At 44.6% G+C, this 26,063-nt stretch overlaps 4 protein-coding genes across 8 annotated transcripts; 3 read left to right on the forward strand and 1 right to left on the reverse strand.

Moving 5' to 3' along the window:
* Nucleotides 1–171: 171 nt before the first annotated feature.
* Nucleotides 172–19,088, reverse strand: LOC123184641 (putative disease resistance protein RGA4). 5 transcript variants are annotated; one of them, XM_044596743.1, is made up of 7 exons: nucleotides 18,802–19,088; nucleotides 17,418–17,789; nucleotides 14,888–17,315; nucleotides 10,377–10,838; nucleotides 6,121–6,264; nucleotides 662–2,009; nucleotides 172–461 (listed from the first exon to the last, which is right to left on the reverse strand). In XM_044596743.1, the coding sequence occupies exons 3-7, from the start codon at nucleotides 17,276–17,278 to the stop codon at nucleotides 376–378; spliced, it is 4,431 nt and encodes a 1,476-aa protein (XP_044452678.1). In that variant the 5' UTR covers nucleotides 17,279–17,315; nucleotides 17,418–17,789; nucleotides 18,802–19,088; the 3' UTR covers nucleotides 172–375. The 5 variants fall into 5 exon arrangements, 4 of the variants coding, with proteins under 4 accessions (XP_044452678.1, XP_044452670.1, XP_044452668.1 ...); XM_044596735.1 differs by lacking the exons at nucleotides 172–461; nucleotides 662–2,009; nucleotides 6,121–6,264; nucleotides 10,377–10,838 and adding exons at nucleotides 8,595–8,972; nucleotides 9,173–9,607 and having other exon boundaries at nucleotides 13,561–17,315; nucleotides 17,418–17,704; nucleotides 18,802–19,087; XM_044596733.1 differs by lacking the exons at nucleotides 172–461; nucleotides 662–2,009; nucleotides 6,121–6,264; nucleotides 10,377–10,838 and adding exons at nucleotides 8,595–8,972; nucleotides 9,173–9,607 and having other exon boundaries at nucleotides 13,561–17,315; nucleotides 18,802–19,087.
* Nucleotides 2,449–4,237, forward strand: LOC123184705 (uncharacterized). The gene has a single exon (XM_044596787.1). It carries the CDS (start codon nucleotides 3,437–3,439, stop codon nucleotides 3,983–3,985), a length of 549 nt encoding a protein of 182 aa, XP_044452722.1. The 5' UTR covers nucleotides 2,449–3,436; the 3' UTR covers nucleotides 3,986–4,237.
* Nucleotides 6,704–8,492, forward strand: LOC123184717 (uncharacterized). The gene has a single exon (XM_044596796.1). The coding sequence runs from the start codon at nucleotides 7,692–7,694 to the stop codon at nucleotides 8,238–8,240; it is 549 nt and encodes a 182-aa protein (XP_044452731.1). The 5' UTR covers nucleotides 6,704–7,691; the 3' UTR covers nucleotides 8,241–8,492.
* On the forward strand, nucleotides 11,568–12,747 carry LOC123184728 (uncharacterized). The gene has a single exon (XM_044596805.1). The coding sequence runs from the start codon at nucleotides 11,947–11,949 to the stop codon at nucleotides 12,493–12,495; it is 549 nt and encodes a 182-aa protein (XP_044452740.1). The 5' UTR covers nucleotides 11,568–11,946; the 3' UTR covers nucleotides 12,496–12,747.
* Nucleotides 19,089–26,063: the final 6,975 nt, after the last annotated feature.

Here is a 26,063-nt window from a genome sequence, read left to right on the forward strand (position 1 = left end):
TTGCGGGGTTCCTTGGATTTTAGTCCGTTTGTTTGGGATGAGTCTGAATAACCATTGTATGTTGATTCTTCCACGTCGCATACATTTTTGCGGGATAAAAAAATCACCTGCTGCTGCTTTGCTGGTTATTGGTAAAATCCATGTCTGAGTGGTTGATAAAAAATCCATGTCTGAGTGGATAAAAATTATTGAACCTTGTATAAATGTTGGGGTAAAAAAAATTCATCTTGTTATCATCATCCAAGAAGTTCTCGATGGAGAGCGACTGCGGCACAGTTGTCTTGTAGAAGCAATCACAGGCCATTCCCCTAGCAGAGCAGTGCAACAATCAGGGATCAGGCCTGTCATTGAATAGAAGCTGAATGACCTTCAGCTTCAGCTCCGGCAGGCCTGCCTCCGCTCACGGACTAGCCTCGGTATTTCCTTCCATGTCTTCGGTTTCAATGGTTTGAATTCCGTTACTGCACATACCACAAGCGATGTCAGAAAAAAAAACTTGTACAAACTAATGTGTTATATCATAATGTATAGCATGATGGCATTCAAATAATGGAGAAGAAACTTTTGCAAACGTGTTGACCATTATGTACAAGGGATGGAATGGATGACTGCATCTGTTTATTAAATGTGGCCAAGATAGAAGGACGTGCTGCAAGCATACCTTCATAACGGGCATCTAGCCATTTGCGTTTGATGCTGCCCAGTTGCTGCTGCAGGCATCTAGGGAGCTTCTTTATAGCAGGGCAGCCTGTAATTTCAAGAGACCAGAGAGACCTGTATACTTGCGGCTCATTCGGCAGGGATGCCAGGGTACTGCATCTTTCAAGCCAAAGGGATTCCAGCGATGGGGGGTGCTCTCCCGACAGACACTCCAGCGATGTCAGCCCACTGTTGCCCATAATGAACAGTCTCTTGAGGGGTGCAGGCAGACGGAGAGTCCCACCCAACATGCCAGCACAGTTCAGTATTGTTAGATATTCGAGATGGGGAGGAAGTAAATGCTCTCTTGCAGCTGGTGCTGTTGCTGCTGCTAGTGGCTGTGGCATGATAGGACTTCTGCTTCTGGAGGTAGTGGCTTCTGGTTTCTGGAGCCCACCCAGCTGGCATGATAGGACTTGAATACTACTACAACGATCCATTTCTAAGGTCTTTAAGGATGGAGGCAGATTTAGAACCGCTGGTAAGCTTCCACATGCTGATAAGCATAGATCTTCTAGGCATGGACAAAAGTGATTCATGGGTGTGGATGGCAACTCTGATACAGTTGCAGGCATGATTGCCTCACTGCTAGAAGATACTTGGACTAACTCTGCCATGCCCTGTTGCTTGCCGAATATGGACTCAAGCTTAATGCACCCACCAATAGTCATTTTCTTGAGAGATGCCGGGACGTTGAACATCTCTACTAAACTTGGGCAGTTTCTTAAGCAAAGAGACTCCAGACCTCTCGGGTGCTGACTCCTTTCAGACGCCAACGGCTCAAGAGGAGCTTGTGCATATCCAGTCAGATTTTTGCAGTTTCTAATCAGTAATGTCCTCAAGGATACCAAGCTTTGGAACACATTCTCTGGCCAGTGGACGAGCACATCACATCTATCAATTTCCAACTTTTCAAGGTGTACAAAATAGTCCCACGGCTCTAGTGCACCTGGTCCAAAGAATGAGTTGCAGCATCCTAACTCCAGAACTGTAAGAGGGGATTTCTGGTTCCATTTCTCTTTGCTGTCCACAGGTACAATTGAAGTGCATTCAGCCTCTGATGTTGTTTCTCTGTGTTCTAGCCTCAGTGTCAGATTGGTCAATGAAGATAAATACCTGTCTACAAAATGGAACACCTCTTGCTTGCCATCTTCAATTACTAGTACACTGAGTTTTGGTGCTTCGGGTAAATCTACTAGCTTTGGGCATTTCTGAACTGATAGTGTCTCAAGCTGAGGAAACAATATCGGTTCTCCTTCGACAGCAGCATCCCATTTCTGAAAACTCCCCAAGTCTTCCAATGCAAGTACCTTTAGAGCAGGAAATGCTGACTGTACCAACCTATAACCTCCACTACAACTTTCATGAACCAGTGGTGCTTCACGCAATGGTACCAGCTTTCCACAATACCAAATAAACAAGTTCTCAAGCAGAGAAAATGGTGTGCATACCAGTCTATTACCTCCACGACTTGGTTCTCCAAGCAATGGTGCTTCAGGTAATGCTATCAGCTTTCCACAATGCCGAATAAACAACTTCTCAAGCAGAGGAAATATTATCTGTTCTTCTTGTGCCTCATTTATTTCCCACCATCTCTCAAAATCCAATAAATGCTCTAGTGTAAGCACCTTCAGTTTTGGAAACGTGAAGGATGTACCACAACTGAACAAAACCTGCAATCTTTCACAACCAGAAAGATGGATCTCAACCATCAGGGATCCTGCTAATAGATCCCTGACCTTTTAACTGAAAAGTACTCTGCAACTGTGGATGCCCTCATGTTGTCAATGTAGAATTCAGTTTAGAGCCCAGATATTTGTTTTGTTATGTTGTTTAACATGCTTTCATGAGGTCTTCAATATTCGAACTGGTTGTGCGATTTTGTTGTTAAGAGGAATTTTACGAAGATGTGCTTGTCTGTTTGATTAAAGAAAGAATGTTACCCCCATAATTTGAGTGGGATTATTTACAAAATACTTGAATAAAATATGAATTAATCAGATGCACCTCAACAGTTTGTGATCTGGCCGGCTAGGTAGGTTGAACCCTTAGCCAAAATTACCAGAGGGGGTGGCCAGGAAAATTTCTTTTGAAACTCGCCCGCATATTTCTTCATCTCCAATCCATTCATCCATCCAGTTTGTTACTGATGGAACTGTTTGCCGCCTTTCCCTTCCATGGTGGAGTACTAAGTAGTAAAAGCACTCAGTCAGTATATTTCCCAATCAGAAATTCATGCACCCCTCAGTAAGTATGGGCTAATATTTGCGTTCTGTTAGAGCAGCCGGGAGCTCTGCTGTTTCCTGAATGTTCCAAAAAATCAGTTTTTTTTTACTTTGTACATGTTCCTTTATTCTTTATTAGGATATAATAAAAGATTGACAAATGAAATTGTGGCCATGCTAATAGATCCTTGACTTTTTAACTGGAAAGTATTCTACAACTGTGGATGGCATGCCCTCATGTGTTAATGTAATATTCAGTGTAGAGCCCAGATATTAATCATTCTGTTATTTAACAGGCATCCATGAGGCCTTCAATTTTTGAACTGGAAAGCTTGCGTGTTCAGGATTTGTGCGATTATGCTGTTAATGCACACCATTCATTCAGTATAGGGCCCAGCAATTCATTTTGTTTATCGTGCTTGAGACCTTTGTTTGCTTGAATTAACCTTCTTAAATCTTGCTGTTAATCCGTCACTTTTCCTCGTGATGCTGTTTCAGGATTCTTGTCTGCCATGGGTGACTACACAATCCGGATAAGCACCAGCTTGATCGAGCAGCTCGCGCGCGATGACGAGAAGCAGGTGAAAAGGAGGACCAGGAAACCCAGGCCGAAGAAGGTGGTGGAGCAACCAGAGGAGCCTCAGGACAATGGCAGGGAAGTTCCAACTGAACCCAAGAGCAGCCCTGCTCCTGTTTTGCCTTTTCCGCCACCCATGTACCTACCAGTGACCCCTGCTCCTCCACCACCGTCTCCTGCAATCCAGGTGGTGGAAGCCATACGCGCCGTGGTGGCGGAGAGCGAGAAGGTGCTGGAGAAGCTGCAGAAGAAGGAGGCGGCGATGCGCGAGGAGCTTACCAAGAGGGCCAAGGAGCTGCATGACAAGGAGTTCAAGCTGCCCTACCAGAACCCCTCGCCATGCACCGACGAGAGGGCGGGCTGCGCCGAGTGCTACAGGAGCAACGTGCAGGACCCGCTCAAGTGCGCCGAGGCGGTCAAGAGGTTCGAGGCTTGCGTTCGCATGGCGAGGCGGGGCGGTGCCACCATGGGAGCTGCTCAGTAGTAGCTGAGTGAGCGAGGTGTCGTACACACGATTTTGCTTCTGTCGGGATTGATTGATCGAATAACCTGAATGGATTTTTGGTGAGACCTGAAACACCATCAGTTGTAGATTAATTCTGGTAACGGATTGCTACTGGTGTTGGCAACAAGAGGCCATGAGTGTCCTTGAATTTGGGGCGTGGCTCCATGTGTTTACTTGCATACTACAAAATGAAACATGAATTTGCAGGGTTCAAAATTAATGTTTACTACATGCATTCTGCTGCAAAATTTGCGGGGTTCCTTGGATTTTAGTCCGTTTGTTTGGGATGAGTCTGAATAACCATTGTATGTTGATTCTTCCACGTCGCATACATTTTTGCGGGATAAAAAAATCACCTGCTGCTGCTTTGCTGGTTATTGGTAAAATCCATGTCTGAGTGGTTGATAAAAAAATCCATGTCTGAGTGGATAAAAATTATTGAACCTTGTATAAATGTTGGGGTAAAAAAATTCATCTTGTTATCATCATCCAAGAAGTTCTCGATGGAGAGCGACTGCGGCACAGTTGTCTTGTAGAAGCAATCACAGGCCATTCCCCTAGCAGAGCAGTGCAACAATCAGGGATCAGGCCTGTCATTGAATAGAAGCTGAATGACCTTCAGCTTCAGCTCCGGCAGGCCTGCCTCCGCTCACGGACTAGCCTCGGTATTTCCTTCCATGTCTTCGGTTTCAATGGTTTGAATTCCGTTACTGCACATACCACAAGCGATGTCAGAAAAAAAAACTTGTACAAACTAATGTGTTATATCATAATGTATAGCATGATGGCATTCAAATAATGGAGAAGAAACTTTTGCAAACGTGTTGACCATTATGTACAAGGGATGGAATGGATGACTGCATCTGTTTATTAAATGTGGCCAAGATAGAAGGACGTGCTGCAAGCATACCTTCATAACGGGCATCTAGCCATTTGCGTTTGATGCTGCCCAGTTGCTGCTGCAGGCATCTAGGGAGCTTCTTTATAGCAGGGCAGCCTGTAATTTCAAGAGACCAGAGAGACCTGTATACTTGCGGCTCATTCGGCAGGGATGCCAGGGTACTGCATCTTTCAAGCCAAAGGGATTCCAGCGATGGGGGGTGCTCTCCCGACAGACACTCCAGCGATGTCAGCCCACTGTTGCCCATAATGAACAGTCTCTTGAGGGGTGCAGGCAGACGGAGAGTCCCACCCAACATGCCAGCACAGTTCAGTATTGTTAGATATTCGAGATGGGGAGGAAGTAAATGCTCTCTTGCAGCTGGTGCTGTTGCTGCTGCTAGTGGCTGTGGCATGATAGGACTTCTGCTTCTGGAGGTAGTGGCTTCTGGTTTCTGGAGCCCACCCAGCTGGCATGATAGGACTTGAATACTACTACAACGATCCATTTCTAAGGTCTTTAAGGATGGAGGCAGATTTAGAACCGCTGGTAAGCTTCCACATGCTGATAAGCATAGATCTTCTAGGCATGGACAAAAGTGATTCATGGGTGTGGATGGCAACTCTGATACAGTTGCAGGCATGATTGCCTCACTGCTAGAAGATACTTGGACTAACTCTGCCATGCCCTGTTGCTTGCCGAATATGGACTCAAGCTTAATGCACCCACCAATAGTCATTTTCTTGAGAGATGCCGGGACGTTGAACATCTCTACTAAACTTGGGCAGTTTCTTAAGCAAAGAGACTCCAGACCTCTCGGGTGCTGACTCCTTTCAGACGCCAACGGCTCAAGAGGAGCTTGTGCATATCCAGTCAGATTTTTGCAGTTTCTAATCAGTAATGTCCTCAAGGATACCAAGCTTTGGAACACATTCTCTGGCCAGTGGACGAGCACATCACATCTATCAATTTCCAACTTTTCAAGGTGTACAAAATAGTCCCACGGCTCTAGTGCACCTGGTCCAAAGAATGAGTTGCAGCATCCTAACTCCAGAACTGTAAGAGGGGATTTCTGGTTCCATTTCTCTTTGCTGTCCACAGGTACAATTGAAGTGCATTCAGCCTCTGATGTTGTTTCTCTGTGTTCTAGCCTCAGTGTCAGATTGGTCAATGAAGATAAATACCTGTCTACAAAATGGAACACCTCTTGCTTGCCATCTTCAATTACTAGTACACTGAGTTTTGGTGCTTCGGGTAAATCTACTAGCTTTGGGCATTTCTGAACTGATAGTGTCTCAAGCTGAGGAAACAATATCGGTTCTCCTTCGACAGCAGCATCCCATTTCTGAAAACTCCCCAAGTCTTCCAATGCAAGTACCTTTAGAGCAGGAAATGCTGACTGTACCAACCTATAACCTCCACTACAACTTTCATGAACCAGTGGTGCTTCACGCAATGGTACCAGCTTTCCACAATACCAAATAAACAAGTTCTCAAGCAGAGAAAATGGTGTGCATACCAGTCTATTACCTCCACGACTTGGTTCTCCAAGCAATGGTGCTTCAGGTAATGCTATCAGCTTTCCACAATGCCGAATAAACAACTTCTCAAGCAGAGGAAATATTATCTGTTCTTCTTGTGCCTCATTTATTTCCCACCATCTCTCAAAATCCAATAAATGCTCTAGTGTAAGCACCTTCAGTTTTGGAAACGTGAAGGATGTACCACAACTGAACAAAACCTGCAATCTTTCACAACCAGAAAGATGGATCTCAACCATCAGGGATCCTGCTAATAGATCCCTGACCTTTTAACTGAAAAGTACTCTGCAACTGTGGATGCCCTCATGTTGTCAATGTAGAATTCAGTTTAGAGCCCAGATATTTGTTTTGTTATGTTGTTTAACATGCTTTCATGAGGTCTTCAATATTCGAACTGGTTGTGCGATTTTGTTGTTAAGAGGAATTTTACGAAGATGTGCTTGTCTGTTTGATTAAAGAAAGAATGTTACCCCCATAATTTGAGTGGGATTATTTACAAAATACTTGAATAAAATATGAATTAATCAGATGCACCTCAACAGTTTGTGATCTGGCCGGCTAGGTAGGTTGAACCCTTAGCCAAAATTACCAGAGGGGGTGGCCAGGAAAATTTCTTTTGAAACTCGCCCGCATATTTCTTCATCTCCAATCCATTCATCCATCCAGTTTGTTACTGATGGAACTGTTTGCCGCCTTTCCCTTCCATGGTGGAGTACTAAGTAGTAAAAGCACTCAGTCAGTATATTTCCCAATCAGAAATTCATGCACCCCTCAGTAAGTATGGGCTAATATTTGCGTTCTGTTAGAGCAGCCGGGAGCTCTGCTGTTTCCTGAATGTTCCAAAAAATCAGTTTTTTTTTACTTTGTACATGTTCCTTTATTCTTTATTAGGATATAATAAAAGATTGACAAATGAAATTGTGGCCATGCTAATAGATCCTTGACTTTTTAACTGGAAAGTATTCTACAACTGTGGATGGCATGCCCTCATGTGTTAATGTAATATTCAGTGTAGAGCCCAGATATTAATCATTCTGTTATTTAACAGGCATCCATGAGGCCTTCAATTTTTGAACTGGAAAGCTTGCGTGTTCAGGATTTGTGCGATTATGCTGTTAATGCACACCATTCATTCAGTATAGGGCCCAGCAATTCATTTTGTTTATCGTGCTTGAGACCTTTGTTTGCTTGAATTAACCTTCTTAAATCTTGCTGTTAATCCGTCACTTTTCCTCGTGATGCTGTTTCAGGATTCTTGTCTGCCATGGGTGACTACACAATCCGGATAAGCACCAGCTTGATCGAGCAGCTCGCGCGCGATGACGAGAAGCAGGTGAAAAGGAGGACCAGGAAACCCAGGCCGAAGAAGGTGGTGGAGCAACCAGAGGAGCCTCAGGACAATGGCAGGGAAGTTCCAACTGAACCCAAGAGCAGCCCTGCTCCTGTTTTGCCTTTTCCGCCACCCATGTACCTACCAGTGACCCCTGCTCCTCCACCACCGTCTCCTGCAATCCAGGTGGTGGAAGCCATACGCGCCGTGGTGGCGGAGAGCGAGAAGGTGCTGGAGAAGCTGCAGAAGAAGGAGGCGGCGATGCGCGAGGAGCTTACCAAGAGGGCCAAGGAGCTGCATGACAAGGAGTTCAAGCTGCCCTACCAGAACCCCTCGCCATGCACCGACGAGAGGGCGGGCTGCGCCGAGTGCTACAGGAGCAACGTGCAGGACCCGCTCAAGTGCGCCGAGGCGGTCAAGAGGTTCGAGGCTTGCGTTCGCATGGCGAGGCGGGGCGGTGCCACCATGGGAGCTGCTCAGTAGTAGCTGAGTGAGCGAGGTGTCGTACACACGATTTTGCTTCTGTCGGGATTGATTGATCGAATAACCTGAATGGATTTTTGGTGAGACCTGAAACACCATCAGTTGTAGATTAATTCTGGTAACGGATTGCTACTGGTGTTGGCAACAAGAGGCCATGAGTGTCCTTGAATTTGGGGCGTGGCTCCATGTGTTTACTTGCATACTACAAAATGAAACATGAATTTGCAGGGTTCAAAATTAATGTTTACTACATGCATTCTGCTGCAAAATTTGCGGGGTTCCTTGGATTTTAGTCCGTTTGTTTGGGATGAGTCTGAATAACCATTGTATGTTGATTCTTCCACGTCGCATACATTTTTGCGGGATAAAAAAATCACCTGCTGCTGCTTTGCTGGTTATTGGTAAAATCCATGTCTGAGTGGTTGATAAAAAAATCCATGTCTGAGTGGATAAAAATTATTGAACCTTGTATAAATGTTGGGGTAAAAAAAATTCATCTTGTTATCATCATCCAAGAAGTTCTCGATGGAGAGCGACTGCGGCACAGTTGTCTTGTAGAAGCAATCACAGGCCATTCCCCTAGCAGAGCAGTGCAACAATCAGGGATCAGGCCTGTCATTGAATAGAAGCTGAATGACCTTCAGCTTCAGCTCCGGCAGGCCTGCCTCCGCTCACGGACTAGCCTCGGTATTTCCTTCCATGTCTTCGGTTTCAATGGTTTGAATTCCGTTACTGCACATACCACAAGCGATGTCAGAAAAAAAAACTTGTACAAACTAATGTGTTATATCATAATGTATAGCATGATGGCATTCAAATAATGGAGAAGAAACTTTTGCAAACGTGTTGACCATTATGTACAAGGGATGGAATGGATGACTGCATCTGTTTATTAAATGTGGCCAAGATAGAAGGACGTGCTGCAAGCATACCTTCATAACGGGCATCTAGCCATTTGCGTTTGATGCTGCCCAGTTGCTGCTGCAGGCATCTAGGGAGCTTCTTTATAGCAGGGCAGCCTGTAATTTCAAGAGACCAGAGAGACCTGTATACTTGCGGCTCATTCGGCAGGGATGCCAGGGTACTGCATCTTTCAAGCCAAAGGGATTCCAGCGATGGGGGGTGCTCTCCCGACAGACACTCCAGCGATGTCAGCCCACTGTTGCCCATAATGAACAGTCTCTTGAGGGGTGCAGGCAGACGGAGAGTCCCACCCAACATGCCAGCACAGTTCAGTATTGTTAGATATTCGAGATGGGGAGGAAGTAAATGCTCTCTTGCAGCTGGTGCTGTTGCTGCTGCTAGTGGCTGTGGCATGATAGGACTTCTGCTTCTGGAGGTAGTGGCTTCTGGTTTCTGGAGCCCACCCAGCTGGCATGATAGGACTTGAATACTACTACAACGATCCATTTCTAAGGTCTTTAAGGATGGAGGCAGATTTAGAACCGCTGGTAAGCTTCCACATGCTGATAAGCATAGATCTTCTAGGCATGGACAAAAGTGATTCATGGGTGTGGATGGCAACTCTGATACAGTTGCAGGCATGATTGCCTCACTGCTAGAAGATACTTGGACTAACTCTGCCATGCCCTGTTGCTTGCCGAATATGGACTCAAGCTTAATGCACCCACCAATAGTCATTTTCTTGAGAGATGCCGGGACGTTGAACATCTCTACTAAACTTGGGCAGTTTCTTAAGCAAAGAGACTCCAGACCTCTCGGGTGCTGACTCCTTTCAGACGCCAACGGCTCAAGAGGAGCTTGTGCATATCCAGTCAGATTTTTGCAGTTTCTAATCAGTAATGTCCTCAAGGATACCAAGCTTTGGAACACATTCTCTGGCCAGTGGACGAGCACATCACATCTATCAATTTCCAACTTTTCAAGGTGTACAAAATAGTCCCACGGCTCTAGTGCACCTGGTCCAAAGAATGAGTTGCAGCATCCTAACTCCAGAACTGTAAGAGGGGATTTCTGGTTCCATTTCTCTTTGCTGTCCACAGGTACAATTGAAGTGCATTCAGCCTCTGATGTTGTTTCTCTGTGTTCTAGCCTCAGTGTCAGATTGGTCAATGAAGATAAATACCTGTCTACAAAATGGAACACCTCTTGCTTGCCATCTTCAATTACTAGTACACTGAGTTTTGGTGCTTCGGGTAAATCTACTAGCTTTGGGCATTTCTGAACTGATAGTGTCTCAAGCTGAGGAAACAATATCGGTTCTCCTTCGACAGCAGCATCCCATTTCTGAAAACTCCCCAAGTCTTCCAATGCAAGTACCTTTAGAGCAGGAAATGCTGACTGTACCAACCTATAACCTCCACTACAACTTTCATGAACCAGTGGTGCTTCACGCAATGGTACCAGCTTTCCACAATACCAAATAAACAAGTTCTCAAGCAGAGAAAATGGTGTGCATACCAGTCTATTACCTCCACGACTTGGTTCTCCAAGCAATGGTGCTTCAGGTAATGCTATCAGCTTTCCACAATGCCGAATAAACAACTTCTCAAGCAGAGGAAATATTATCTGTTCTTCTTGTGCCTCATTTATTTCCCACCATCTCTCAAAATCCAATAAATGCTCTAGTGTAAGCACCTTCAGTTTTGGAAACGTGAAGGATGTACCACAACTGAACAAAACCTGCAATCTTTCACAACCAGAAAGATGGATCTCAACCATCAGGGATCCTGCTAATAGATCCCTGACCTTTTAACTGAAAAGTACTCTGCAACTGTGGATGCCCTCATGTTGTCAATGTAGAATTCAGTTTAGAGCCCAGATATTTGTTTTGTTATGTTGTTTAACATGCTTTCATGAGGTCTTCAATATTCGAACTGGTTGTGCGATTTTGTTGTTAAGAGGAATTTTACGAAGATGTGCTTGTCTGTTTGATTAAAGAAAGAATGTTACCCCCATAATTTGAGTGGGATTATTTACAAAATACTTGAATAAAATATGAATTAATCAGATGCACCTCAACAGTTTGTGATCTGGCCGGCTAGGTAGGTTGAACCCTTAGCCAAAATTACCAGAGGGGGTGGCCAGGAAAATTTCTTTTGAAACTCGCCCGCATATTTCTTCATCTCCAATCCATTCATCCATCCAGTTTGTTACTGATGGAACTGTTTGCCGCCTTTCCCTTCCATGGTGGAGTACTAAGTAGTAAAAGCACTCAGTCAGTATATTTCCCAATCAGAAATTCATGCACCCCTCAGTAAGTATGGGCTAATATTTGCGTTCTGTTAGAGCAGCCGGGAGCTCTGCTGTTTCCTGAATGTTCCAAAAAATCAGTTTTTTTTACTTTGTACATGTTCCTTTATTCTTTATTAGGATATAATAAAAGATTGACAAATGAAATTGTGGCCATGCTAATAGATCCTTGACTTTTTAACTGGAAAGTATTCTACAACTGTGGATGGCATGCCCTCATGTGTTAATGTAATATTCAGTGTAGAGCCCAGATATTAATCATTCTGTTATTTAACAGGCATCCATGAGGCCTTCAATTTTTGAACTGGAAAGCTTGCGTGTTCAGGATTTGTGCGATTATGCTGTTAATGCACACCATTCATTCAGTATAGGGCCCAGCAATTCATTTTGTTTATCGTGCTTGAGACCTTTGTTTGCTTGAATTAACCTTCTTAAATCTTGCTGTTAATCCGTCACTTTTCCTCGTGATGCTGTTTCAGGATTCTTGTCTGCCATGGGTGACTACACAATCCGGATAAGCACCAGCTTGATCGAGCAGCTCGCGCGCGATGACGAGAAGCAGGTGAAAAGGAGGACCAGGAAACCCAGGCCGAAGAAGGTGGTGGAGCAACCAGAGGAGCCTCAGGACAATGGCAGGGAAGTTCCAACTGAACCCAAGAGCAGCCCTGCTCCTGTTTTGCCTTTTCCGCCACCCATGTACCTACCAGTGACCCCTGCTCCTCCACCACCGTCTCCTGCAATCCAGGTGGTGGAAGCCATACGCGCCGTGGTGGCGGAGAGCGAGAAGGTGCTGGAGAAGCTGCAGAAGAAGGAGGCGGCGATGCGCGAGGAGCTTACCAAGAGGGCCAAGGAGCTGCATGACAAGGAGTTCAAGCTGCCCTACCAGAACCCCTCGCCATGCACCGACGAGAGGGCGGGCTGCGCCGAGTGCTACAGGAGCAACGTGCAGGACCCGCTCAAGTGCGCCGAGGCGGTCAAGAGGTTCGAGGCTTGCGTTCGCATGGCGAGGCGGGGCGGTGCCACCATGGGAGCTGCTCAGTAGTAGCTGAGTGAGCGAGGTGTCGTACACACGATTTTGCTTCTGTCGGGATTGATTGATCGAATAACCTGAATGGATTTTTGGTGAGACCTGAAACACCATCAGTTGTAGATTAATTCTGGTAACGGATTGCTACTGGTGTTGGCAACAAGAGGCCATGAGTGTCCTTGAATTTGGGGCGTGGCTCCATGTGTTTACTTGCATACTACAAAATGAAACATGAATTTGCAGGGTTCAAAATTAATGTTTACTACATGCATTCTGCTGCAAAATTTGCGGGGTTCCTTGGATTTTAGTCCGTTTGTTTGGGATGAGTCTGAATAACCATTGTATGTTGATTCTTCCACGTCGCATACATTTTTGCGGGATAAAAAAATCACCTGCTGCTGCTTTGCTGGTTATTGGTAAAATCCATGTCTGAGTGGTTGATAAAAAAATCCATGTCTGAGTGGATAAAAATTATTGAACCTTGTATAAATGTTGGGGTAAAAAAAATTCATCTTGTTATCATCATCCAAGAAGTTCTCGATGGAGAGCGACTGCGGCACAGTTGTCTTGTAGAAGCAATCACAGGCCATTCCCCTAGCAGAGCAGTGCAACAATCAGGGATCAGGCCTGTCATTGAATAGAAGCTGAATGACCTTCAGCTTCAGCTCCGGCAGGCCTGCCTCCGCTCACGGACTAGCCTCGGTATTTCCTTCCATGTCTTCGGTTTCAATGGTTTGAATTCCGTTACTGCACATACCACAAGCGATGTCAGAAAAAAAAACTTGTACAAACTAATGTGTTATATCATAATGTATAGCATGATGGTATACCACAAGCGATTCCAGCTCTCCCGACAGACACTCCAGCGATGTCAGCCCACTGTTGCCAGTAATGCGCAGTGTCTTGAGGGGTGCAGGCAGACGGAGAGTCCCACCCAACATGCCAGCACAGTCCAGTATTACTAGAATTTCGAGATGGGGAGGTAGTAAATGCTCTCTTGCAGTTGGCGCTGTTGCTGCTGCTAGTTGCTGATAGGACTTCTGCTTCTGGAGGTAGTGGCTTCTGGTTTCTGGAGCCCACCCAGCTGGCATGATAGGACTTGAATACTACTGCAGCCATCAATCCATATGGTCTTTAAGGACAAAGGCAGATGTAGAACCGCTGGTAAGCTTTCACATCCAAATAAACATAGATATTCTAGGCATGGACAAAAGTGATTCATGGGTGAGGATGGCAACTCTGATACAGCTGCAGGCATGATTGCCTCATTGCTAGAAGACACTTGGACTAACTCTGCCATGCCCTGCTGCTTGCCCAATATGGACTCAAGCTTAATGCACCCATAAATACCCATTTTCTTGAGAGATGCCGGGACGTTGAACATCTCTACTAAACTTGGGCATCTTTCTAAGCAAAGAGACTCCAGACCTCTCGGGTGTTCACTCCTTTCGGATGCCAATGGCTCAAGAGGAGCTTGTGCATATCCAGTCAGATTTTTGCAGTTTCTAATCAGTAATGTCCTCAAGGATACCAAGCTTTGGAACACATTCTCTGGCCAGTGGACGAGCACATCACATCTATCAATTTCCAAGTTTTCAAGGTGTACAAAATAGCCCCACGGCTCTAGTGCACCTGGTCCAAAGAATGAGTTGCAGCATCCCAACTCCAGAACTGTAAGAGGGGATTTCTGGTTCCATTTCTCTTTGCTGTCCACAGGTAGAATTGAAGTGCATTCAGCCTCTGATGTTGTTTCTGTATTTTTTAGCTCCAGTATCAGATTGGTCAATGAGGACAAATATCTGTCCACAAACTGGAAGATCTCTTGCTTGCCATCTTCAATTTCTAACACACTGATTTTTGGTACCTCAGGTAAATCTATCAACATTGGGCATTGCTGAACTGATAGTTTCTCAAGCTGTGGAAAAAATATTTGTTCACCTTTGGCAGCACCATCCCATCTCTGAAAACTCCCCAAGCATTTCATTTTGAGCACCTTGAGGGCAGGAAAGGCTGAACGTACCAATCTATAACCACCTCCGCTACATGGTTCTTCAAGCAATGGTGCTTCAGGTAAATTTATCAGCTCTGGGCATTTCTCAATTGACAGTTCCTCAAGACAAGGAAACAATATCTGTTCTCCTTGAGTCTCTTCGACTGCATCCCATCTCCGAAAGCTCTCCAAATCTTCCATTTTGAGTACCTTTAGGGCAGGAAACGCTGAGTGTACCAATGTATAACCACCCTCACCACAAGGTCCTCGCAGCAATGGTGCTTCGGGTAATGCTACCAACTTTCCACAATTGCTCATAAACAACTTCTCAAGCACAGGAAATATTGTCTGTTCTACTTGCCACTCATCTATTTCCCACCATCTCTCAAAAGCCAACAAATGTTCTAGCGTAAGCACCTTCAGTCTTGGAAAAGTGAAGATTGTACTGCATCTGAACAAAAATCGCAATCTTTCACAGTGAAAAAGGTGGATCTCAACCATGTTTTGCAACATACCCATGCACTCTCCTCCATATGAATATATTTGCAGAACCTGCAGCCCACCATGAGGTTCGAACTTGTCGAGCACCTTGCTGTCGCCAACCTTAGTCCATCTTAATGACAGTTCTCTGAGATCCTTCTTGTTTCCAAGGTTTGCCACTTTTGCTTCTGCTTTTTCAACATTCTCTACCTGGCATAGCTCTAGCTGACCACCAATGTTTAGACCATGCAGCTCTCCAACATCAGCGCAATCAGGGCCAGGAACTCCTGCTACAAAAACTGTGAGTGTCTGCAGCTTAGTGAGATTTTCAAGTCCTGGAGGCATGCTCTTCAACTCTGGACATTCATGAGTGTAGAGGTGGCAGAGGGAAGTCATATACTTCATTTGCCTTGGAAGTCGTTCAAGATAACAGCAGTTGGAAAGGTCCAGCACTTGCAGGTTATATAGAATACTTATATCCTCAGGAAGTGCTTTGATAGAACTTTCTGAGAGATCAAGGTACCTCAGGTGATGCAGATACTTTGGTTTGAGTAGAAATGATTCTGTTCCCAGACAGAGCTTCAAGGCATGCAAAGTGTTGTATTTTGATAGATGCTGCAATGGGCTGAACACATTACTATCACATAGCAATGTTTGAATAGCAGGGGATCTTTCCTCCATAGAATCATTCAAAATACGTTCCGTTTCTTCACATGACAAGAACAAATGCCGAGCAGTATCTGGAAGCCACTCAATTTCACTTGGTTCCATAGTTGCAACAACACATTCCTTTTCCATAACAGACATTGCAATATCATGCATAAGATCGTGGATTTTACATGTTGTTCTGGAATAATACTCCCAGTCTTCTTTACTCTTCTCTATATCCAGAAAGAATGACCTTGAAGCAAGCTCATCAAAAATAAGTTGTCCAATGGTTTCAAGACTATCTTCCTTGTGTTCAGGGATAAAGCCATTTGCGATCCATAGTTGGATCAACTTCGCTACATCAATCTTGTAATCCTTTGGAAATACAGCACAAAAAGCAAAGCACTGCTTCATGTGCGATGGCAAGTCGTTGTAGCTAAGCTTGAGTATTGGCAAGATTCCAGTTTCCTCAGTGCAAATGCTGCTTCTAGATGCTATAGCATTCCATTCTTTCACGGTGGTCTTGGTACGAAGTACAGAGCCCAGTGCACTTGCAGCTAATGGAGAGCCACAACATCTCTTCACAATCTCACCAACCATCTCGAGTAGCTCGGGAGGCTTTCCATTCTCTGAACTGAATGCTCTATCCACAATAATTTCCTTTATGAAGTGATCCTCCAAAGCATTGAGATTGTAGGCAGCCCTGTCTGCACCCATAATTTCAGAAACTCGTTTATCACGAGTTGTTGTCAACACTGCACTGCCCATGCCACCATGCAAGCAAACCTTGAGCCTTTCCCACTTACGTAACTCTTTGTTGTCCCAAACATCATCCAATACAAGGAGATACCGCTGTCCGCTGACCAGTTTTTGAAGTCTATCCAATGGTGGTTTGTCTGTATCAACATTCTTATTGGGGGATGCTTCAACTATACTCTTGGCCAAGGAGTTCACATCAAAGGTATCAGAGACACAAACCCAGAGCAGCAACTGGAAATGCTTCTGAATTTCAGGATCATTGTATATGAGTTGCGCTAATGTGGTCTTGCCAAGGCCCCCCATTGCAACCACAGGAACAACTGTGAGATCTGCATTGCTAGCTTCATCAACTAGTATACCAATAATGTTCTTCTTATCTTCGTGTCTGGATCTGCTGGCAATTTCTTGTGGGTCAATGCTAACATAATCTGTATGCCTCCACTCTTTGGACACCGGTGGCTGTGGTTGGTACTTGAACCCAAAGACCTGCATCTCTGCTATGAGGACCTCAACGGCTTGCAGAATCAGGCAAAGCTTGCGACCCATTTTGTAACGGAATGCAACACGGTTGTGAGTAGGGAAGAGTTTAATTACATCGAAGCCGAGCTTTCTGTAGTGCCCATTCTTCTTGGCTTCACGGCGTAGGGCTTCGTACTTGAATTCGTCGAAGACTTCATTTGCCACATAGGCGACTGTCCTGAGCTCCTGAAGCCAGGCTTTGGCACCTTCTCTCTGTGCCATGGCCTGCTCCTCGACATCGGTGATGACGTCGAGGATGGCCGGAAGCTTGCGTTTCAGAATCTTGTGCTGCTCCTCCATTCCCTCCATGACCTTGTACTGGTCCAGGAGGTAGCTGGACGCCTTGTCCTTCAGCATGGACACCAGTGGCCCGATCGCCATGGTGACCACCAGCTCTGCCATTGGAACACTCGGAAGAAACTCCTCTAACACAGGTCCACTGCAAAAATTAATGAAGAAGAGAATGGTGTGAGCAAGACGTCTATAAGTAGAGCTTGGGACAAATTACAAGTCTAAAATACAATCTTGCAGCCATATTTACCTTCACGAGCTCGCCCTTGATCAGCACACCGGACCAGCAACGCAGCAGCAGCGAGGAAGACGTTGCCCTCACAGGCACGTCGGCGCCAGCTCCAGCATTGTATTTGGTAGCAGCAGCAGCAGCAGCAGATTCAGAACCTTGTCGGTGCCGGCGACGCGGCGCAGAAGCAGGAGGCGACTCCAGCGAAGTTATGGCGGCCGGCAACGAACGGATGTGTGGGCGGGGCTGTAGGCAGGCTCTAGTCCGGAGTTTGGAGATTTTTGTGAGATGTTGAAGCTTTTGGATGCCTGAGTTGAGAAGAGAAATGTTGTGAGCGGGACGAGTATAGTGCTTGAGCTCTCCAATATGCAACGGTCGTATGTAGCCTTAGATCTGTTCTCGATCAAATCACAGAAAAAATATTTAATTTTGTCATTAGCAATGCAGGCTTTAATAAATTAATCAAAATGGCCACACCGAGGCGCTGACAGGCATTTGAGACAGCGTACACTGCCATTACAAAACACCCAATTGCAGGCAGGAAGATAATTTGTTTCAGATACGTCTGGTGCATCACGTGAGTAGTGACATGCTTGTCACCCAATACAAGGGGGAAAAGGTGATTCGTTTTTCATTTTCATCAGTCATGACACGGGGTTCACGGCCTTGACATTTACGAGCGTGCTACCAATGCCTTGCCATCAGCATCAGCACCCAGTTGGTGGCACTTATTCACAGGTTGTGCTGCGAACCCATTGCATCATTTGTTTCCTATTAGGAGTAGCATCAACGTTCAATCCACTTGGATTCAGCATATTTGCAATTGAATCTAACGCCCCAATTCTCTTCTTTTTTGTTTACTCTAAAATGTATTGAAATGTATTTTAGCCGAATGTTTACAGTATACAGCCCCAGATCTGCTCTCGGGCCAATCACAAGAAGAATATTTAACCTGGCCACTGGCACCGACAGCCATCTGAGACGGCGTGCAGTGGCATTACAAAACGTCCACTTGCAGGCAGGCAGGCAGGCAGGCAGGTAGGCGGGAGGATAATTTTGTTTCAGATACTACTAGGTTGGATGCATATCACGTGGGCAGTCACATGCTTGTCACCCAGGACTAGGAGGAAGAAAAGTGTTTAATTTTTCAGTTTCGTCAGTGATGGCATTTGTCTCACATAGTTGCAAGTCGATCCCATCCCACCTACTGTATTTGCAAGCTGTGCTGCCTGTAAATGTAAATCTACCGAACCATTTGCAAGTTTCGTTTTGAGCTACCAACCAATTAGACTAGCTAGAAATAGCAGCAAAAGGTAAAACAAATTGTAACAGAGGATGCAGAAACAGATTTGAACAGAGCGGGGATTTGGGGGAAGCCAGCAAGTGATGGGGAAGGGGAACCTACCTTGAGCGGGATCCGGGTTGGGGGTCTTGGAGGCCGACGTCGCCGTTGTTGTTGCCCACCGCCGCGCTGGCCCCACCTGACGCCGGAGGCCGCCGCAGCCATTGACGGACGGATAGCGGTGGTGGTGGTGGTGGTGAGGTGGGAGATTCGCTGCGCCACAGCCAGCAGCCACAGAACAGGGCGGTCCGGCCGGCCGGCCTTGGAGGAAAGGGTGGCGGCGGTGGCAACCGGCCGGCCTCGGTGAACTCGGCGGCCAAGAGGAGATGGAGAAGGAGATGCAGACCGGCAAAGTGTGGCTGGGCTGGGCTGGGCTTATGATTCGAGGGCCTCAGCAAATAGAGCCCCATTACCTCAAAAACAAAACAAAAAAGCAAATAGAGCCCCGTGACACTTATTATGTTGGGCTTACTCGCTCTAAACTACACTCTATATTCATTCATGGTTTTTTTCTTTCTAAATGTACTCCATACTCTATATTCATGTTGTGAGTACACTGCGGTGGACAACTCGGATAACCTTAAAGTTATTGAGACCGGTGAATAGTGGCGACCGTTCATCGGGCTGTGTTGCGGCAATCCTTTGCTCCTCCCATTGGCGGTTCGCCAAGGTCGAAAGTAACCCTAGAGTCAATCGTGCTGCTGCGGAGGAAGGGATGTCGGCCAGCGGCGCCATTCTCTGCTTGGATGCCCTTCCCATTCCCGAGGGACTTGACTCCAGTCCAGTGGTTCTTACCGACCAACTCTTTTTTGTGGGGTAAACTTCTCCTTTAACCTGCTTTCACTCTATGTAGCTCTTCTTTAGGCTCCATTTTATGACCTGGCAACAAAATCGGTGTTCTTCCTCACGCTCTTTGTGCACTTGCGCGAACTTTCATTGAAAAAAATTCCACATATGGACTTATTCCAATATTATTATGAGCTCAAGATCGGCACTACTGAAAAAACATGGTTGATTAAGTCGCTTGCTCTTTTTGGTTCTTCGTGTGCTCCTGGAAGGGCAATGATTACACCAGAATTATTGCAAGTGACTCTTGGAATATTATCGCTCGGGCTCGACCACTTCATGTGTCTTTGCCACTCGCGTGGCATACGACCCACCATTTGTCAACGCCAAGCTCACCATGTCTTGCAAATGGGTGCACTCCCCGATGACCGCAACTCCATCACTTATATGGCAGACGCTATCAAGGAGCTAAGGACGGGAGAGCTAGCAGCTATGTTGAATGCGACTCCATTTACTAGTGCTTTGCCTTGCTCAAGGAGCGGGCGGAGTTGATATGGGTGCACAAGGTGGGCCATGACGACGAGTAAGTCATTTCGTTGCTTCCTTTTCATGCTCGATGCCCCTCCTTGCCAAAATTTAGTATCCGGTGCTTAAGGTGTCAAATGGTGGTTTTTTGTAGCACACACTAGAGCGATCGAGTGAAGTAAACAGGCTGGCCCAAAACCACCTTCGTGAGGAAACATGTTCTCAAAAGTTTCTAGAGCTTTCGATCAGACTTTTCCTGTTAAATGCTTTTTGTTTTCAATTTTTAATTTCTTTTACTTTTTTGATCATTTACAAAAATCATGAACATTTTTAACCTTTTCCAGTTCATGCAACATTTAAAATTTGTGAAATTTTAAATATTTTGAAATTTTCAAATCCGTATTTTTTTGGATCCATGAACATTTTCAAAAAATGCCAACATTTTGTCAAGTTCATGAGCATTTTATAAATCTATGAACATTTTCCAAATTTGTGAACAAATTCATAATCCTTTTAAAATTTATAAATTCTTTTGAATGAAACAAAAATAATCTATCATGTAAAAAAATGTGTAAATAAAAAGTCAGAAGTCATTTTCTTCATGAACCTGTAGCTACTGGTTCTTTTTACTAGCCAACGAGCAAGCGGTAGAATGGCGAATGAGCTAGCAAGAGATGCAACTGAGGGGAGTAAGCGCGCTAATGGGCCATGGCTCACTGTACCTTCCACACAAGCGATGTAGATCTTCGCAACTTCCAAAGCGCTAGACAGGAGCTCCTGTCCTTATCTTTCATGAATTCTCTTTTTATGGGCCCAGGATTACTGGGCCTTCCCGAGAAGGTTGAATGCATGTAATAGTAGAGCAACTAACTAGGGGTAGGTCACTTTTGATGCGCTGAGAGCGCGCTACTTGATGTGCTCTCAGCCACCACCACGTGTCGCATGATGGGCGCTTCGTCGGGAATTTTTTATGTACGCGTTTTCGGGGTTTAAATGGTTTTTTTTGGGGGGGGGGGGGGGGGGTCCCCTTTTCGGGTTTCACCTGATTTTCCCTAGATTTTGGCGAGAAAAAAATTTGGCATGAAAGAAATGTGATTTTTCTTTCACAAGAGGCACGGATTTGCTTCTGCGAGAGACACATTTGTGCTTTTCAAAAAGGGAAAATGGAAAATGGTTTTTTTTCTAAGAGACACGGGTTTGCTTCCACGATAGGCACAACGGTGCCTCTTGGAAAATGAAAAAGGCACATTTTTTTTGCTTTCACGACAGGCACAAATTTGCTTTTTGTGGAGGCATAGGTTTGCTTCCGTGAAGTCATACCTGAGCCTATCGAAAAAGGAAAAACATGCGCTTTTTTTGCTTCCACAAAGGGCATGGATTTGCTTCTTGAGGGAGTTCATCGAATGTGAAAAAAAAGTTCATCAAATATGAAAAAAAGTTCATTGATTGTTTAAAAATCATCAAATTTGAAAAAAAATTCATTATTTTGAAAAAAAATCATGATTTTAAAAAAAAATCCTTGATCTAAAAAAGGTTCACATATTTTCAAACAATTCATCGAACCAGGAAGAAGAAAATGGAAAAAACAAAAACAAAAATAGGTAAAAGAAAAAAAGGGAAAAAAGAATAACAGCTAGAAAAAGTTCAGTCTTGCCAGATTGCGCGTGGTGGCTTGGTGGTTAGACCAACGACACTATGTCGTAACCTGTGAGTTTTTAAAATTTGTTTATTCAAAATATTTTATCTTTTAAACCGTGCGTTCCAATTCCGAACCGTTTTTACCCTTGGATTTCTAACGTCGAGATCTTTGAAAGTAGATCCCATGTTAATAGGTTTCAACAATCTTTTTGTCACGAAAAAAATGGGAAAACCGGACAAAAAAACCCTGGAGATGGAAGCATTTTTTTCACTTTTCGAGATTGTATACCTGTGCTTCTCGTGAAAGCAAATCTATGCCTCCACGAGAAAAAAAAACTATGCTTTTTATGGAAGCAATTTTTATTTCCTTTTCGATTGCCACAGCTGTGCTTCTCGCTGAAGAAAATCTGTGCCACCACGAGATGCAAAGTTGTGCTTCTCGTGCAAACAAAAAATTTGTATTTTTTTCATTTTGAGGGGCACAATTGTACTTCTCATGAAAGCAAATCTGGACTTCTCATGGAAGCAAAAAAAAAAGCGTGATTTCCCTTTTCGAGAGGCACACCTGTGTTTCTCACGGAAGCAAATCAGTATGCCCATGAGAAGCAAATTCATGCATCTTGTGGAAGAAAAAAACATATTTTCTTCTTTTCAAGAGGCATAGTTATGCTTACCACGGGAGCAAATTTGTGCGTCCACAAGAAGCAAACCAAAATCTATGATTCTCATGGAAGGAAAAAAAAACAAGTTTCTTTCCCTTTCCAAGAAACACGGCTATGCTTCTTGCAGAAGCAAATTTGTGCCTCCACGAGTGCTTCTCATGGAAGAAAAAGAATTCAAGCAAAAACAAAAATCCCAATTTTATTTTTCTAAAACCAAGAAAAAACCTAGGAAATCCAAAAACCCAAAAAAACCATCTAAACCCCAAAAACCCGTATAGAAAAAATCATGAGGGAGCGTTCAGCGCGCGACACGTGGCAGCAGCTGGACGCATCACTTGACGCACTCTCATTTCACCAAAGAGACTCTTCCGGGTCTCCCGCGAGGGGTACTCTTTAACTAGTTTCTCTCATCAAAAAAAGTATTTCTTGTCTAACTGAAAGTAGTAGAGAAAAATGTTGATGAGTCCCTATGTCTAGGCTGATACTAAACTGGGCTAATTGGATACTGAGGCCCATGTGCCCAAATTTGTCCACTACTGTTCCTCCGCAGTTCCCCATGATGGAATCCCTTCTTTCCCATGTCGTGTTGTGCTCCATGACGGCTGTGGCGGCACCACACTTCGTCTGCCTCCATGCCCTAGGTGTTGTTTGTTCAATCATAGTTTCTTCTCAACAACGTAGCTGATACACTTTATTCGTCTCCTTCTGCATTAGCGTTCTCGGCTGCCCTGTGAGATGAATGAGCAAAAACAGTAAAAATCAAGAGCCCCAAGATTATGAGCAATCTCCATCTTCTCTACTAGATTCTGGTTGCCAATGTTTCTATCATGTACAATAAGGTAAGATTTATTTACCCGTTCTGATGCACGTTTTATGTGCCAATTTTGGTGTTTATAAGGAAAATCATAAATTCATCTTAATCCAAAAGGATTGGTGATTGTTCGTGGCTAGAATCGCTCAATCATGCGGTCTAGATCAGCTCTTAGTAATCCCCACGTCACTTGGGGGCATTTCCTGAACGGCGCCCTCAGTGCCCATTATAGGCTAATTCACAAACGGGCGCACCCCCCCCCTCCCCGGTCATGGCTCAGGAGTGCCAACTGGGACAACCAATGTGTGTGTGCACTTTCCTCCTTTTCTGTTAGACCGGTTTTTCTTTGGATTTTTTTCGTTTCTTTTTTCCTTTTCTTAAATGCACAATTTTTTTTACTTTTTTTCCAAACTCGTCTAACTTTTCTTCAAAATCGATGAATTTGTTTTTCAAAATCCGTGAACTTTTTCCAAAATCAATGAACTTCTTTCAAATTTGTGAACTTTTTGTTAAAATGATGAACTATTTTTTCATATTTGTGAAGTTTACTTCAAAACTGATGAACTCTCTTCAAAATTGCTGAACTTCTAAAAAACAATTCGTGAACTTTTCTTCGAAATCGATGAACTTTTTTCCGGTTTTGTGAGCTTTTCTTGAAAATTGATGATTTTTTTCCAAAATCAATGAACGGTTTTAAAGTTTTGGTGAACTTGTTTTTTGAAATTAATGAATTTTTTTCAAATTCAGTGAACTTTTTTCAAATATGATGAACCTTTTTTCAAATTTGATGGACTTTTTTCAAAATCAATAAAAAAATCGATGATCTTTCTTTCAAAATTGCTGAAATTTTTCTCAAATTAGATGAACTTTTTCCAATTTCAAGAACTTTTTTGAATACCTAAACTTTTTTTCCTAATTCGTGATGTTTCTTTAAGTCTGTGGACATTCCAGTTGGTGGCACTTATTCACAGGTTGTGCTGCGAATCCATTGCATCATTTGTTTCCTCTTAGGAGTAGCATCAACGTTCCATCCGCTTGGATTCAATGTATTTGCAATTGAATCCACATTTTTTTTGGTTAATCTAGAATTTATTGATATATTTTAGCCGGATGTTTACAGTATACAATGGTCGTATACAGCCTCAGATCTGCTCTCGGGCCAATCACAAGAAGAATATTTAACCAGCGCCATTACAAAACGTCCACTTGCAGGCAGGCGGGAGGATAATTTTGTTTCAGATACTAGGTTCGATGCATCAGGCGAGCAGTCACATGCTTGTCACCCAATACAAGGAAGAAAGTGTTTAATTTTTCAGTCTCGTCAGTGATGGCATTTTCTTTTTTGCGTTACAAAGTGTGCTACGATTGAACCATTTGCATTACAAAACATCCATTGAACCATTTACAAGTTTCGTTTTGAGCTACATACCAATTATACAGACTAGAAATAGTAGCAAAAGCACTTGAACAGAAGATGCAGAAGCAGATTTGAACAGAGCGGGCACCAAGTGAAGGAGAAGGGGAACGAGTGAAGAGTACCTGCATATTTGAAAAGAGGCCGGGATGGGGTCTTGGAGGCCGGCGTCGCCGTCGATGTTGCCCGTCGCCGTCTTGGAGGCCTGCTGACGCCGGAGGTCGCCGCCGCCATGGACGGACGGACGGACGGACGGCGAGCAGCGGTGGTGGTGAGGTGGGAGACTCCCGGCGCCACTGCCAGCAGCCGCAGCACGAGGCGGTCTTGGAGGGAGGAAGGGCGGCCGGCCAGCCTCGGTGGCATCGGCGGCGAAGAGGAGGAGATGCAGACCGGCGAAGTGTGGGTGGGCTGGGCTGGGCTGGGCTTATGATTCGGGGGCCTCAGCAAAAAATAGAGCCCCGTGCGTGACACTTATTATGTTGGGCTTTGCTCGCTCTAAACTGAACTCTGAATTCACTTCATGTCTTTTTTTCTTGTCTCAAAAAAAAAATTTCATGTCTTTTTCTTTCTAAATGTACTCTATACTCTACTCTCTCCGTCTCATAATATAAGAACGTTTTTAACATTACACTAGTGTCAAAAACGTTTCTATACTATGGGACATAGGGAGTATGTTCATGTTGTGAGTACACTGCGGTGTACAACTCGGACAGCCTGAAAGTTACTGAGACCGGTGAGTAGTGGTGACCGTTCATCGAGCTGTGCTGCGGCAATCCTTTGCTCATCCTATTGGCGGTTCGCCATGGTGGAAAGCAACCCTAGAGTCAATCGTGCTGCTGCGAAGGAAGGGATGTCAGCCAGTAGTATCGTTCTCTCCTTGGGCGCCCTTCCCATGCCCAAGGGACTTTACTCTTGTGGTTCTACCGACTAACCCCTTCTTGTGGGGTAAACTTCCCCTTTAGCCTGCCTTCACTCTATGTTATGGGCTTCATCTGTACAATCTGACATCAAACTCGATGTTCTGCCTCATCCTCTTTGAGCACTTGTGCGACTTTCATTGGAAAAAAAATTAGAACTGAACTTATTCCAATATTATTATGAGCTCAAGATCGGCACTAATGAAAAAACATGGTTGATCAAGTCGCTTGCTCTTTTTGATTCTTTATGTGCTCCTGGAAGAGCATCAATTACACCAAGATTACGACAAGCGACTCTTGAAATATTATCGTTCGGGCCCGATCACTTTGCCACTCGCGTGGCATACGACCCGCTATTTGTCAACACCAATCTCCCCATGTCTTGCGAATGGGTGCACTCCTCGATGGACTCAACTCCTTCACGTAGATGCCAGACACTATCAAGGGGCTAAGGAAGCGGAGAGCTGACGACTATGACCTGGGCGGCTCTGTTTGCCGATGCCTTGCCCTGCTCAAGGAGTGGCTGAAGTTGATACGGATGCATAAGGTGGCCCATGACCTAGTCACCTAGC

This window comes from Triticum aestivum, chromosome 1A (assembly GCF_018294505.1).
Source record: "Triticum aestivum cultivar Chinese Spring chromosome 1A, IWGSC CS RefSeq v2.1, whole genome shotgun sequence".
Classification (NCBI taxonomy): Eukaryota; Viridiplantae; Streptophyta; class Magnoliopsida; order Poales; family Poaceae; genus Triticum; species Triticum aestivum.